Source organism: Setaria italica, chromosome VIII, assembly GCF_000263155.2.
Source record: "Setaria italica strain Yugu1 chromosome VIII, Setaria_italica_v2.0, whole genome shotgun sequence".
Classification (NCBI taxonomy): domain Eukaryota; kingdom Viridiplantae; phylum Streptophyta; class Magnoliopsida; order Poales; family Poaceae; genus Setaria; species Setaria italica.
In genome coordinates, this window is record NC_028457.1 from 13,146,894 (window position 1) to 13,163,103 (window position 16,210).

Here is a 16,210-nt window from a genome sequence, read left to right on the forward strand (position 1 = left end):
TTGATTGAAAACTCCACGTAGGATAGATCTGGTTCTACCCATACTTCCTGATGAGGACATCAACACCAACGATACATCCACACCTACACAAGTACCAGTTTCTGGTCCTATTACTCGCATCCGTGCTCGTCAACTTAATCATCAAGTAAGTTCGCTCTTGAGTTCCTGTTCATCCTATTTAGACCATGGAGACGCGTGCTCTCTTGTTTTGGTTAGGAACCAGGGAGAAGACCGAAAGGGAAAAGGACTCGCGCAGGTTGGATTCAGACTCCAGCATAGTACCAACTTGTGATGGTCACCATGGTTGCATACGGACTCAGATTGGGGCGTTCAAGTACTTCATGGATTCTTTATGAAGTCTATTTTCATATGGATCTAGACCCAAGTCCATATCTAGTCTGAGGCGGTCGCAATGACCAATTTACTACCAATAGGTTTTTTGGTGCTGTGTCACCTTATTTTGGCCCAATGGGCCATGTATCAAGTTGGGTCTATTAGGGACATGTCCTAGAGTTGGAGCATGACCCTAACACCCCCCTGGTTGTCCTCCTAGGTATTAATAAGGATTAGAGCTGCCACAAACAGATTGGGTTTTGTTTAGATCAAGTTTAGCTCTCACTACTTGCTTGTAAGTGCGCGTGCTGGATCAGCCGCCGTCTTCCTGTCTTCGGAACCCTACCTTATTGAGATTGAGTTGGAAACTTTCATCTTCATCTAGTAAATTCAGTACTTGTTATACTTGTTCTTGCTAGTTCTTCGATTGCTTGCAGGACGAGTGCCCTAGTGGCCGGGTGACGCGCTCCACAAGATCGCGGCATCCATTGGAGGTGGTGTATCGGTTGCTAAGGCGCAGCTTGGAAGGCTGTAGTCGGGCTGTGAACGTCATCTCCATCCACCAATCAAGTTATCCACGCCTCTCTCATCGGAAGATCGGAAATCAACCCTAGCGGGTTCACATTGCACGAGAAAACAGAAATAATTTGGTAGGCCAAAATGGTAAGGACATGAGATCAGAACCCTAGATAGCAAGTCCAAGAATGGCTCATCTGCCATCTTAAATCAGTTCACGATTAGTACTAGCTAACTTAAGTTCTACTTCACGTCACCAATGTTTCATATAGAGCCTATTATTCCTAGTACAACTAACGAGTAACAACCATATGAAAGAATATTAAGGCATGCAATTTATGTTTGCATGAAGATTTTAGGTAAACTAGCATAGACTTCATCGGTGTTCTTATCCATATATGCTCGACCGGAGACATGCAACGTGGGCAATAAATAGCGTGGCCGTTCAGCCGGTGAGAGCTAGCACATGCCAGAACAGAGCATGAGCTAGCAACGACCTAACACAGTTGCGCATGCACAGTGATCAAGTGCGTGCTGAATTAGCTCGTTTGTTCTTCGCAAGACACACCAGCTCAGACTCGTAGCGATACATTTCTCTTGTGTGTCGTAAGCAATCTTGTACGCCATAAATCCATGTCTGTCGGCGGCTAGTCGCGATCAGCACAGTCTAGTCGACTTGGATAATTGATTGGACGGTCATGGAGATTTCCCTCCTCTGGTAATGTTGTTTGCTCCATTTTCTTGATTTCATTGTTTGGCTTTATTTTTATCTTTTAGAAAAAGAGGAAAATATGTGTTGCTTTCTTTCACTTTTAAGGGTAACATTTAAAAATATTTCTTGTTCTGAGCTCAAAATATGTGTGTTCAGGTTCCTTTTTTTTGTGAGTTTTCATGGTAATTGTAGCTGCTCGCAACACTACGGCCTTTTTATCTGAGTGGGCCGGGCCTAAACTAACAATAGCAGCTCGCATGTGGACCTGTTTGGTAGGAGGGCCCATTCCTAGCTCCACATGCGAGCTGGAGTTTGCAAGGTAAAAATGAAATAGTTTGTCTTATATCGATCATTTTTTTAAAAAAAAAATCAGGTGTATCCCTGTTTTGATTTAGCTCCACAGATTGTTGGAATATTTGTTTCATATAAACCATATGTTTTACTAGTGGTCGTCCAAAAAACCAAGTACTATACCTTGATCGTTGTGACAATATGCACGTCTCTAAAACTCCCCCCCCCCCCCCCCCCCAAAACAAGTTATTAGCCTTGAATTTCCTAGAGTTAGTAGGTTTCATGTTCAATCAGTTCTATGGATGAGAGGGGTCAGGGAACAGGATCATGGCAGTTGGTCCCTGTGTAGCGAGATGACTATATGATTCTTGAGGTTCGGGTGAAACAACTTTGGTCATGCGAAAGTAACTGATGGAATTAAATTACTAGGTTATGGGATGCCAGTAGGGTGGGTTAGGATTTATATGCTGCAAGCTCGGTTACGGTAGATTAAGGGCCTGGACCGTGGATTGATTTATATAAGATAAGAGGGTCTTTTGTAAAATTCCATGCATCTTTGTGACTGCCAAGATGGCTGGATCATGCCAGATCAAACGACCACGAAATCGGGGCGACCCTAGGTGCGGGGGGCGCACAAACGGTGGAACACTATATTGGTCTTGATTTGAATGATATGACTTGCAAGTAGAATGATTAGGTAAGTGATATTTTTTATAAAAAAATGACAACAAGTGATACATTGGCGGCCCCTTTCAAGTATAAACATAGAGAACAACATCAGATATATCAATTTTAGAATAATGAGCTCTACAAAGCATCCATTCAATAGGGTGAATCATTTCTTTTTAATTAGACTTGCAACTACCCATATAATTTCTGCTATAATATAAAAGTTGCTCAGCCGTGCTAAATGGCATACTACCTCTTTCTGTATAAAAGTGTGCAACAAAATCTCTCTAATTTGGACCACATACACATAGTATTATTGGATTTTTTTTGAAAATATATATTTCAAAACTTTTTATATTTGATACTAACTTTTTATTGTCGTTTCCTTCTAAAAGGAAGTCGCTCAAAATATTTATTAGAGACTGTTCCAATATTTATAACGCCGTACATTTACTTGTAGGGAATAACATATTCCCAATGTGAGCCGGCGTGAAATTCACGGCGAACCCATAGGTATATGGAGCTGAAACCAAGATAAACTTCCATTGATACAATGTTACCCCACTCCATCTATCCAGGGTCCAGGGCATGTGCCATGGAATCCAAACTGTACTTTTTCCAAGGAAGAAACAGGGTCGGGAGACAACTTTAACTGCAGAACCAGGCCAGTGCTGCCCCTACCCTGCGACCGTGGTGACGTACTTCCAGGCAAAGTTCCTCCCAGTAAAAAGATGGGAATGAACAGGTACAGAGTACACCCTAGCCTCACTTTCTGGACGAAAACCCAAAGGGATTGCTGCAGAACTACTGGTGCCCACACTCCTGCACATGTGACCATTCGTAGGTAGCTGCAGTAAACGAAACCAACAACCATGGCCATGGGAGCTCAGCCGACACGCTCGCGTGCCCTGCTGTGTGCCAACCACAATTTGGAGTTTGGACCATCCCCCTCCTGGCACGCCCTCCTGCTTTGCCGTGACAACCGGCCCGGAAAGCCTCATAAATTGTGCACGACGGATGGATGAGCTCGCCACGCCATGCACCGGAGGATTTGTGCACATGCATGAACATTTACATTGGCCTAACCACGGCCCCAGAGGGGGTTAAAATGATTCTCTCCTGTTTTCGGCAGCTCCAGAATGATGCAGCATTCATGATGGTATCCGAGACTGAACCGAAGAGTAGATTCAGCTAGTATTCAACTATGATGCAATCAATTTTCAGGTCAGAACAATTTGATATATCTTGGAAGTGAAACACACAGGTTTTTTTTCCTTATTGTACGGAGTGATGTAGGTTTTTCAATAATACTACAGAATCAGAATCTTAAAAAAATCGAAGGCTCCGATATATGATACGATAGTTAAGCATCGATATTGCAACTATTGTTTTTGCATGTTTCACAGTGAATGTTGCATGAAACATAGTGTTCATGTTGCGGCAGAAATTTTCTATCTCAAAGTTGAACGACGTAGTCATTTTTACACATTATTTTTCATATTGCAAACAGTATGTTGCACTAGGTAATTTTAATGTTTCCTCGGAGCGTCCAATAAAAAATTTCCCATCGAACATCCGGGCGTCCAGGCGGTTCTATGTTTTTTTTCCTTTCCAAGCTTCTCCACGCAAAGTGTTAGCTTTCAACGGCTCTTTGTCCCCGAATAAGACTGGACTAAAATTGTGGGAGAAATATATGTCCATATTACACAAAGGTCCTTGTGAAACGAACAAATTACAAAGACAGAACAACCAGGTCCTTGCTCGTAAAAAATAATAGTGCAGGTAACCCATTACTGTTCCTAGTAAATGAGACCCAAAAATTTCATAATCCACAAGACCAAAAAAAAGCATACAAGGTTAGCACCCGGAAACTTTTGCACCGTACCAGCAGATGTTTGGCACCAACCTACCCTGTGGTGAAGTCAAATCTGCACCGTACACACACATGTGCCGCCGCATCGGCGCCAACCGCCGCTCCGAAGCAGGCCTATAAAACCTCATTTACGCAGCTCACAGGACTTGCACCTCCCCCTCCTGCTGCTACCATCCACCTCGCCACCTCCCTCTCTCTAAAGATGGCGAGAAGGTGTAGTCGTAGCAATGGTACCAACGTGACAGGCTTGGGCTTGGCCATGGCGGCCTCATGGCTGCTGCTGCTCGCCGGCGTCTCCGACGGCCAGCTCCAGGTGGGGTTCTACTCCCGGACCTGCCCCGGCGCCGAGTCCACGGTCGCCTCCGTCGTCCGGCAGTCCGGCTCCGCCGACCCAACCATCCTCCCGGCGCTCCTCCGCCTCCAGTTCCACGACTGCTTCGTCCGCGGCTGCGACGGCTCCGTCCTCATCAAGGGCGGCAGCGGCAGCGCCGAGGTCGACAACAGCAAGCACCAGGGCCTCCGCGGGCTCGAGATCATCGAGGGCGCCAAGACCCAGCTCGAGGCCCAGTGCCCCGGCGTCGTCTCCTGCGCCGACATTGTCGCCCTCGCCGCCCGCGACGCCGTCGCATTCGTGCGTACACTTTATATATTTATATATATACATATAATATATATATATATATATCAGATATATATATATATGGGGAACGTATCTGAACGACGTGCACTCGTCGATGCAGACCGGCGGGCCGTCGTTCGACGTGCCGACGGGGCGTCGCGACGGGAAGGTGTCGAACATCCGCGACGCCGACGCGCTCCCCGACGTGCACGACGGCATCGACGCGCTGCGCTCCAAGTTCCGCGCCAACGGGCTCGACGAGAAGGACCTCGTCCTCCTCACGGCGGCGCACACGGTGGGCACGACGGCGTGCTTCTTCCTGCAGGACCGGCTCTACAACACCCCTCTCCCCGGCGGCGGCCGCGGCGCCGACCCCACGATCCCGCCGGGGTTCCTGTCGGAGCTCAAGTCCCGGTGCGCGCCGGGGGACTTCAACACGCGGCTGCCGCTGGACCGCGGCAGCGGCAACGTCTTCGACACCTCCATCCTCCGCAACATCCGCAACGGCTTCGCCGTCATCGGCTCCGACGCCGCGCTCTACAACGACACGGCCACCGTCGACGTCGTCGACTCCTACTCCGGCCTGCTCAGCAACTTCTTCGGGCCATACTTCCGCCAGGACTTCGCCGACGCCATGGTCCGCATGGGCAGCATCGGCGTCGTCACCGGCGGCGCCGGCGAGGTCAGGAAGGTCTGCTCCAAGTTCAACTGATCGACCGGCCGGTGATCCCACTCACGCACCGGTCGATGCGCCATTAGATCCTTCTTCATTCATTGCACACAGCTGGCCCGCCCATCCGTGGACAAGCACGGTGGGGTTTGGTTGGGTGCTTTCATGGCGGCGTTCTTCAATTCGTTCATCAGTACAGTATATCGTGTAGATCTCACTGGGAAAAAAAAAAGGAACTCAAGTGCTTCTGCTGTATATGCTCACCAAAATGAAAAATGCACGAGGTTCAGAAAAGCGATTTGCTTTGCTTTAAGATCTGTGCAGATTTCATTTTGAAGTGGCATATATGGCTCGAAGCGGTGGCGGTGGCGAGGGAATATATATAGGGTATAAGATAGTTACGTTTGTTCTTGTGTTTATATACAAATTAATTAATATAAGTGGATATGTTAGTGATTTTGTTGGAAGATCATTCGTCGTCGAGTGTAACTGTAGAAAGTGTTGAGTTCTTCATTGCAAGAGGTGTCAAATATTGTGACGAATTGTCCTCTGGCTTAATTAATTTATGAATTCTTTTAAGAACTGTTGTGAACTTCAGAGAACTTCATTTTTCACTGCATGTGACTTAACTTGAATTGCGCAGTTACTGTACATCGTAGTACAATTATACGAGTACTCTACGTCCCTCAATTCTTGTACATCTATTCTGACAGAGCACAATTTCCTTGGAGAATGGAATACAGCGGGTGTTGTATTCTTTCACAAATGAATGGTAACCGAGTCAGTCACTTCAAAATATTCTGACGATGAGGAACTTTCATGGTGCAGCTGTAAACAAGACCTGCATTCATGTGCCTGGATTCCAATTCCCAAGTAGCTGAAAATCAGCAGACAAATCTGATCCACCAAACTTCAGCAATCACCACGCAGTTCATCTCTTTCTCCTTACAGAAATGCATCAAGAAATTTTGCAGGATCTCTCTTGTTCCCATGCCCAGTTATGGATGGTTGGCGGGGAAGTTGGCGAGAGCGTCGGTTGGGCTTGGTTTTATGGAGGACAAGGACTTCTTCTCTGTCGTGCAACTACAAAGTGCCATGGCATTCATTTGGCTGCCTCCTGGATCAGAATGCAGAATAGTATTCTCCAAGCTTCTAGATCGGGTGTTTGAATCCAGCTGTTGCACTTTGTTTGATTTTGGCCGAGATTTGTACCAGGTACTTTTGATTTTGGTTTGTACTGGCCAGAGCTAGCTATGTAAAAACTTTATGCTGTTATTCTGCTTTTTACTGGACTGAAGGTACAGTTTTCCAACTTTATGTTTCGTGTTGTTTTTCAGACGACGGTACTAAGCTAAACTGTGCGTTCTTGGCATAACGAATGTTTCCAGTAGAACTAGATAAACCTGACACATTTCATGGTCCATGATGGGTAAGGCGTCAGATACCACAAGGATCTCGAACACGGTGGTGACCACACTTTTACTCTTTGGACATTGGTTGGGAACTTGTAGTGACTGCCGGATTGCTGGTCCAAACTTCAGTGGCATCTCATTTGCTTGTCGACCTGTTTCTTTTCTTAAAAAAATAATTAAATAGTTCTGCACTTAAAAAATATGCATGCATTCAGCATGTAGACTCCAAAAAAAACATAAGGAGAACAAAATCATATACGAGCTGGATAATTCCTCCCAAAAAACCACCGGGGTTTCTCCCGTACGTTCCCGACGGCACCATAGGCCATAGCCCTAAATTTTGAATAGCCATTGTTCAAGAAGTCATTGTTGTTGCAACCATTATTAGGAAATGGACACGAACCATGTGGCGTGAGCTAGCAGAAGAAATTAAGCGCGCGAGTGTGACCATATATCCTGTTGATAGAGAAATGGTCCATGCTGGTGATGAGGTGATCAGCTTTGAGTCGTTTGATGGTGCAAGCAAGAACAGGCTGATTTTTCCGGCGCGTACTAGAGCCAATCGGGCGGCTATTTATGAACCGAGAGATGTATGGATTATGAAGTGAAACCTACGTTTCCTTAAGTACTGTGAAATCACCATTAGTGCCTCCGAAATGAACGTGGTTGAGGTACAAATTAACATCGATATGATGTGATATCACAAGGTAATCGACCTATGGAATTAGAATGAGATGCCGGTAGCAACATTTACTCCCAAATAGTGATTGCATAGATGTGTTACTGTTCACTCATCGTCTCAAAATGGTAGGGTTGCGTGTTCCTCCATGTATTGACCGGTTCATTCATGATTATCCCATCCATCCAATGCAATGAACTCAAATATAGTGACTTAATTAGCATCGTCCTAGCTAATGATGTCACTTTAGACATCAGTTGATGTTTCCAAATCTATGCTAAAAAAATCAGCTGCAACCGCAATTGACAGGCAGATGCTAGATTACTCCGACCGGCAGATTAATGACTTAATTAGTTAATTAAAACCCCGACCTATATTTCGCTGCCGCCATTTAGCCGCAATTAGGCCCCCTCGCAAGAACAATCATACAGCCCGCCCAGTACGCGCGCAGCAAGGACGACACAAGCGAGACACGCGTAAGCAGAAACGATCTCTAATCAATCATCAAATCAGGCATCAGCCGTCACGTCCCCTCAGCAAAATAACTGCCGGACGCGGGGATGTCACGCGTGCGATGGGGACTCGATCGATCGAGAGACGACGACGGGCCGGGGCAAGCAAGCGGGTATCGGCTAGGCCCAACTGACGAGCGAAGCCGGCCGACCGGCAAGCGCGGCGCTGGTTAATGTCGAGACGGCGACACGGCATGTGGCCTCGCGCCGCTGTCGGAGAGCGACACCGACCGAGCGCGTACGACGGTGGCCGGCAGGGCCGCACCGCCGCGCAGCGCAGCTAGCATGCATCGCGACGTGTGGTGCTCGTGTGCTGGTTGGCGCCTCCTGCTGCTGGCGGAGGTGTGTTGTTGCGGATCGCGGTAGCTTGTAAAGCGGCGGCGGCTGTTGGCCGGCTCTTGTCACGGCCTCACGGGCCGCGTGTGTTTTCTGTGAGGTAACAAGGCAAGGCATTCCGCGCGGCGCCGTGTGGCATTGGGTTCAGGGTGCCGACCTGTCAGGCTGAGAATATAGATAGATGGGCCGCCCAGCACTAACCCGATTTGATCCGACCTGGTACTATAAGGCACGATGGCTTAGTCATGCTAGGTTGGGCCGGTACTACGGGCCGAACTGCTAGCCTAGACCCATCACTATGGCCATTTTGTCGCAAGCACGGCAGGCACTGTCATGCTAGTGCCGGGCCAAGCATTGCAAGCAAGAGGAGCACTCAAATCAACATGCAAGAATCAAGAAATTTATCACAAGAATCACCAAATTTCATGAATCTATCACATAAATATACACAAACATAGACATTAGATCCATCGCACAAAATCCATAAAAAATTCCCCATCGGTGCCCTCATCGGCGGTGGGAGCAGCGCAGCTCCCAACTGTGCTCCCACAGCGGTGGAGGCTGGCGCGGCTCCCAGGTGCACCCCCACGGCGGCGGCTCAGGCGGCAGCGATCGGCATGGCTCCGAGCCACGCCCCTGTGGCGACGGCGACCAACGCGACTCCCCACCAAGCCCCCGAGGAGGCGACAGCCACCGCGGCTCCCAACCACGCCAGCGCGCCCCCATGGTGGCGGTGGCAACAGAAGTGCTCGAGGGTAGGAGAAGTTCAAGCGGTGACAGTAGAAGGGAGGGCCGGAGGGGAGCTCGGTGGCGGGAGAAGGGAGCAGCAGCAGAGGAGGCGTGAGCTGGGGAGGGAGATGTGGTGGCTAGGTGGTCGGAGAGGAGAGAAACAAGGGGATAGGCTAGGGTTTTGCTATTTTATATGGGGTAGCGGGGGTATTAGCTGGTCTAATCGAGCTGCCGTCGTGCCGAGCCTGGGCCGGCACTAGAGCCCGAGTGGCAGCCCAGGCATTGCACCACGCATAGTGCCGGACCGGCCTGGGCACTATTCACTGCGTGTCGGATCGGGTTAATGTCGGTGTTTTAGTGTCGGGCCTCGGATCACCCAATGGGCCTGGCCCATCTGGCCACCTATAGCTAAGAGAATGAGAACCACGCTGTCGTGGCGGCGCAGCAGGCGCGTGTGTTTTGTTGAAAATGGTAAGGTTAGCCGTCGAAATGGAAATTTTTATTTTACATGGGTGTTTACTTAATTACATCGCCCTATGCATCAGTAGTCCATCAAGCCCGGATTGCTCCTATCAGTTTTGATGGGGTGGCTACTTTTCCCATGTGCACTCTCCTGTTCAACTGCATATGTCTGGTCTGGGTGATGGATTATCCGTTCTATTTCTTAAGCCAAGAACGCATTTAATTTAATCACATGAATCGACTATTCGGCACAGTACATCGCCAGTAAGCTTATGTTTTTATCATTGTGGAGGTACATGTTTTAAAGGGGGAGGTGAATTTTGTTGAAATTTTTACTCCGACCAACCGAAAGTAACTTAAATTTACAGTTACCAGCGTGCTCCATGATGAGATTTGCGCTGCCAACCTCCGCTTGTGCATGGGCTGATTGATGATACTTGTTGAAGCGACGAATTTGGGCTGACCATAGAATGGACCAAATATTAGGGCTGCTTTCGTGAGGGTCAGTTACTTAGCAGGCCAGAGGAAGGCCCAACTAGCTATTCTCCCAACAGACTAGCCCAACTGCCCTCAATGAGAGTATATTTGAGGGGCGATAAATTATTTCTCACTCGGTCCAAAAAAGTTGGGAGCACATATGGACCAAATGCTGCGCCGAAACGAACAATCCAGCCCATTAGCCTTTTTTGGGGATAATCCAGCCCATTAGCTTGACTACACTGGATGTGTTCACATCAGGAACCATGTAGATGGGCCGGGAGCCCGGGACAAATCCCAGGCAATGAGTTTTCCAAAATCATATGGAGCCATTCCAAGAATAAGTTAATGCGCCATCTAGGTTTAAAATGAAATTCGTTTCACTCTTTCCCTTTTGAAGCCCCGGTTGGACTGCTAGCTAGCTCTATTCATTGTTAAATAGCACACACGATTTGCTTTTGTACCCACGACAATGGATATTGGTGCTCCAAGTTGTGTTTTTATGGACCACACCAATGTCCAAAATTTTACGAGGTCAGGCGAGTTTGATGCCATCATAAATAGTTTGATGCGTACCTAAAAAACTGCTTGAACTTCTTTTTGCACACAACCTAGCTAGTATTATGCACTATGCAATTTTTCTATTTAAATTAAAAACTAAAATCGGTCGTATAAAAAATGTTTTAGGGGAAAATTAATTTAGGTGTACATATTTTACAATTATTTATAAAACATGCGACAACTACTACTACCAAGTGATCCCTCTTTTGTGAACTAAGCATAGCATCCGGGTTTTGAGTCATAGACAGGTGGTCGGATTTGTATTTAGATTTATTCTTATTTCAAGATGTTTGGTGCTATAGTGGTTTTCTAAACTATAATGATATATTTAAATCTGTACGAATATAATGGTCAAAGTTTAATTTTGAAGACAAACTACGGAAGTGGATTGAATTAGCTGCACACGATATGCGCGAGCGTTCTCGATCAATCAGGCATTAATATCGAAGTCAGCATCCGTGTCAAACTGCAAGAAAAACTGGGCTCACATCTGTCGCTCCGGCAGCAGCCGGCGGCTCCGGCGGTTAACCGTGCCGATGAAAAAACTTTGTGCGTTCCGCTGCGGGTGGCGACGATGATGCAACGCCTCTGAAAACCGACCAAATGGAGCGCACCTACCTGCTGCGACTCCGATCACGAAGCATAGAAAACTCACCGTGCTGATGCACGCAGCAAACTAGCAAAGGTCGTCTCGTCTGCGAACAAATCTATACTCTCTAATCTAGCCAGCTCAGCACGTATGCGCGCGCAGCAATTGCTGCTGGCCAGTTGAGCGTCCAATTTGGCGACCATCGCAAGCAATTCCTGTTGACCACCGGCGATGCAGATCCCATAAGTCATCTCACATGCATTTCATTTATTGGTTAGTATTCTCCTCATCCAATCGGGATTGTTCTTCGAATCACTTCTAATCGTCACGTTCGTGGATGTATATATACATGTACTTGCTATGCGAGTCTATGACCGCCATGCAAGACATTCAGGCATTGCAAGTCTTGCTGCGATCGGGAGCATTTTGATATTGCTGGGCAGCATTTGCAACTTGCAAGGAACTGTCGGCCGGGAGCAAGGAATAGCTAGATAATAGGCATGCCGTCGCTTCAAGCGGTGATGGGCGGCGGCGGCGGCGGCGGCAGGAAAGGCGGCGGCGTGTCGGGGAATGATGGTACGAATACGAGTAGTACTACCCTGGTGAGCCTCCTCCGGGCGAGGTCGGAGCGGAGCGCGAGGGCGGAGGAGAGGGTGGAGTGGGTGCGGTCGCAGCTCGTCGGCGGCGACGCCGAGTTCGAGACTCCCTTCGGCCGCCGCGCGCTGCTCTACGCCGACCACACAGCCTCCGGCCGCGCGCTGCTCTACATCGAGGACTACATCCTCAAGCACCTCCTCCCCTTCTACGGTCAGTCGCCATGAGCATGCATGTGATCGATCTCAATCTTCTTCTCTCCATCTTCCATTTCCATCCATGCAGCAAGATTGATAGACATGATCATTAGATTTTTTTTTTCCAAAGAGAGGGGAAAAAAAGATTGACACATACGTGTTGCATGCACTGATCAATGGATGTGTGTGATTGATGTGATGCAGGGAACACGCACACGGAAGACAGCTACGTGGGGAGCCGGACGACGCGGACGGCAAGGAAGGCGGCGCGCTACATCAAGCGGTGCATGGGCGCGGGCCCCGGCGACGCGCTGCTCTTCTGCGGCTCGGGCGCCACGGCGGCCGCCAAACGGCTGCAGGAGGCCATCGGGGTGGCGCCGTGCCCGGCGGCGGCGCTGCGGGCTCGCCAGCTGCTGCGCCCGGAGGAGCGGTGGATCGTCTTCGTGGGGCCCTACGAGCACCACTCCAACCTCCTGTCGTGGCGCCGGAGCCTCGCCGACGTCGTCGAGGTCCCCGCGGCTGGCGACGGGCTCGTCGACCTCGAAGCGCTCCGGCGAGCGCTGGCGGCGCCCGAGCACGCCGACCGCCCCATGCTGGGCGCCTTCTCGGCGTGCAGCAACGTCACCGGCGTGCTCACCGACACCCGCGCCATCGCACGCATCCTCCACCAGCACGGCGCCTTCGCGTGCTTCGACTTCGCCGCCAGGTACGTACGTGCGCGCCTCTAGCTCGTTGTCAGAAATTGTACTTTCTTGTTTGACTTGCATTCGTTACTCATGCCAAAATTCCACTCAAAATATCATCTAGTCGAATTCGCAGCTGTGTCTTGCATTGCACCAGGTGTGAAAAAACAAGGAACCGTACGTATGACTAGGCTAGTTCCATGGTGTAGGACAGTAGTTTGTGCTTTAAATTTCAACATGTTACGTTCTTTGATTCTAGCAGGGACGGTAGTTTGTGCTTTGAATTTCAACGTTACGTTCTTCGATTCTAGAAATATTCATGTTTGCATCCCAACAAACTAGAAAAGGATATATTTATGCTGTTCCTACTCGATCGTATTTTCCTTGTTGTAGACGTAATATAAATTTCTAGGCTCGTGATGATAACGTATGAAAACACAAGAGTCTGGCATGAATTTGACCAAGAAAGTCTTTACAGAATACAGTTCATCAATTTCCAAATGCAGCCAGCAACCTCTCGTCTCATTAGAAAAACTATATGTGATTACATGTGCTATACGTGGGTTTCAAAGCTGACGCTGTAGAACATTACAAATTTCCACCACCTGCTGTGGTGATTGGGTCGAAATTCAGTGTCCACACTGTTGGATCCATTCATAGGTCGTCAGACGACCTGAACAGAAAAAAGAAAAATCAAGCGGCATTGTTTGAATACTCAACCAAGCTAAGCCAAGTATAGCCGGACAGAGATCGGTCTCTCGATTTAATTGATTTCTTCATCAGAAACACACCCGTTTCTCCCATCCTTGACATCAAAATTTGACAAATTTCGCCCACCTGCCCTAGCTCCATGATGATCTCACCTTGACCTCCGATGCCATCACCGCCTGCTGTATACTAATAATGCGTATACCAACACCATACGTTATCAATTCCGATCCAAAACAAAACGCATCGATCACACGTTATTAGACGAAGTTGAAGTATTGCTTCGGTTAGTTGTCAGGTTTTCGCATCGTTGAAGCAATCTCAATTCCTTGCCCGGCTTTGTTTTTCCAAGTCAATCAGAAGGAGCAGAAAGAAACTATCATTGGGTACGGTCGATCAGAGACCACAGGATCGCAAGTCAAGTTCGTAGCTCATCTGACTGCGAAAGCCATTGACATCTCGCTGTCTGAACCTCTCTAATGAAAACACAGGCTTCAATATGGCATCGCGTCGTCTATCTCCTCACCCATGTTTCTTTGCTACCTCATGTTTATTAGTATTGTTGATAGAGAAAGAATCATTCATAATATAATATATCTGCGCACCAACAACTACGAAAATTAAATAAACGAAGATATGAAAATAAATGAAAGAGATTTTGAATGAACCATCAGAGTGCATTGTTCTTGCTCTGTCTGACATTGTGATGATGTGTGACTTAATTGTGGGTGTCTCAAACTGCTAACGGTTTTTTATCTCTGTGTGTGTGTGTGTCTCTGCGCAGTGGGCCCTACGTGGACATCGACATGAGGTCGGGGGAGATGGACGGGTACGACGCGGTGTTCCTGAGCCCGCACAAGTTCGTCGGTGGGCCGGGCACACCGGGTATCCTGCTCATGAACCAGGCGCTCTACCGCCTCGCCGGCCACCCGCCGACCACCTGCGGCGGCGGCACCGTCGCCTACGTCAACGGCTTCAGCGAAGAGGTCAGGCGACCATTAAGTCCTGCTTGCTAGTTGCTAGCTAGCTACAAAGTACTTTTCTTCTTGCACTGTTGCACATGCATGTTTTTATACACATTCAAAAATCAATATAGAACTTTTGGTAATACGGACCAGTGTTATGAAATTCGAACATTTCGTACTCTAGTACTGCAATCATTTTCCATGAAAATCGTTCAGATGAATCACCGAAGTCACAGAGTGCAAGTACTAGACGTATACATGCATGTGTGCTAATTACCATGTGCATGCACGACGAGAGCTCGCTGCTGACTTGTACACACACGTGCGTGTAACATGCAGGACACGGTGTACTACGAGGACATCGAGGAGCGGGAGGACGCCGGCACGCCGCCGATCGTGCAGAAGGTGCGCGCGTCGCTGGCGTTCTGGGTCAAGGAGCACGTCGGCCGCGACGCCGTCGCGCTTCGGGAGCGCGCCTACGCCGACGCCGCCATGGCGCGGCTGCTCGCCAACCCAAACGTCGAGGTTCTCGGCAACGTCACGGCGCGCCGCCTCCCCATCTTCTCCTTCCTCGTCTACCCACCCGACGGCGACCGCCGGCGGCTGCCCCTGCACGGCCGGTTCGTGGCCAGGCTCCTCAACGACCTGTTCGGGATCCAGGCACGGGGCGGGTGCGCGTGCGCGGGGCCCTACGGGCACGCGCTCCTCGGCGTCGGCGAGGAGCTCTCGCTCCGCATCCGCGCCGCCATCGTCCGGGGCTTCCACGGCGTGAAGCCCGGGTGGACGCGGGTGAGCTTCGCCTACTACATGTCCCGCGAGGAGCTCCGGTTCGTGCTCGCCGCCGTCGACTTCGTCGCCGCGCACGGCCACCGATTCCTCCCGCTCTACGCCTTCGACTGGGCCACGGGCAACTGGGCGTTCCGGCGACGGACGTTCAAGCACCACGCCATGAGGGAGGACCTTCTCCGCGGCGGCGACCATCGTCGTCACGTCGCCGCTAATGCTGACGACCAAAAGAAGAAGGCCGCCGCCAGCGGGGATGGTCAGGCCGCCGATGGTGGGGGGCTCGTCGGTGACAAGTACGAGAGCTACCTGGAGATCGCCACCAGGATCGCGCTCTCGCTGCCGGACACGTACGACGAGCTCGTTTCGAGCGTGCCCAAGGGAATAGATCCTGACATTATACTCTTTCGAGTGTGATTCAATCATCGGTGTGGAACCGTATCGTCGATCGACTTGAGGCTCCAATTAAGCACTAAAATAGTACTGCTATATACTGTATAGCGTATAAAATCGATTACAGGGTTTTCTTTTTCTTTGTGGAAACCAAATTTATAGAGTTTCCGCTAACAGGGAAGATGAGCCTGTAGAATCTTACTGCTTGTTATGAGACTGTATATGAGGGCATTATACTTGTACCATTGCATGTCTAGCTATTCGGAGACTATAGCAGAATATTTGCAATCGACGCTGCTAGGGCTTGGACGTCTGATGGAAACGAAACATCAAATTTTACCTCGTGCAACATTAGCGTCATTATTTTCAACATGAAAAATAATGTTGATTGCGTCATTCGACTCTGAGATAAAAATTTTGGCCGCAATATAGACGCTATGTTTGATG

General features: G+C 49.1%; 2 protein-coding genes across 2 annotated transcripts; both read left to right on the forward strand.

Annotated features, from left to right (window-relative positions):
- The first annotated feature begins 4,534 nt into the window (after positions 1-4,534).
- On the forward strand, positions 4,535-6,280 carry LOC101769975 (peroxidase 43). The gene is made up of 2 exons (XM_004979067.3): positions 4,535-5,025; positions 5,135-6,280. The coding sequence occupies exons 1-2, from the start codon at positions 4,597-4,599 to the stop codon at positions 5,723-5,725; spliced, it is 1,020 nt and encodes a 339-aa protein (XP_004979124.1). The 5' UTR covers positions 4,535-4,596; the 3' UTR covers positions 5,726-6,280.
- A 5,269-nt stretch (positions 6,281-11,549) lies between these two features.
- On the forward strand, positions 11,550-16,008 carry LOC101770386 (probable cysteine desulfurase). Its single transcript, XM_004979068.2, has 4 exons — positions 11,550-12,247; positions 12,436-12,937; positions 14,407-14,608; positions 14,927-16,008. Exons 1-4 carry the CDS (start codon positions 11,941-11,943, stop codon positions 15,785-15,787), a joined length of 1,872 nt encoding a protein of 623 aa, XP_004979125.1. The 5' UTR covers positions 11,550-11,940; the 3' UTR covers positions 15,788-16,008.
- Positions 16,009-16,210: the final 202 nt, after the last annotated feature.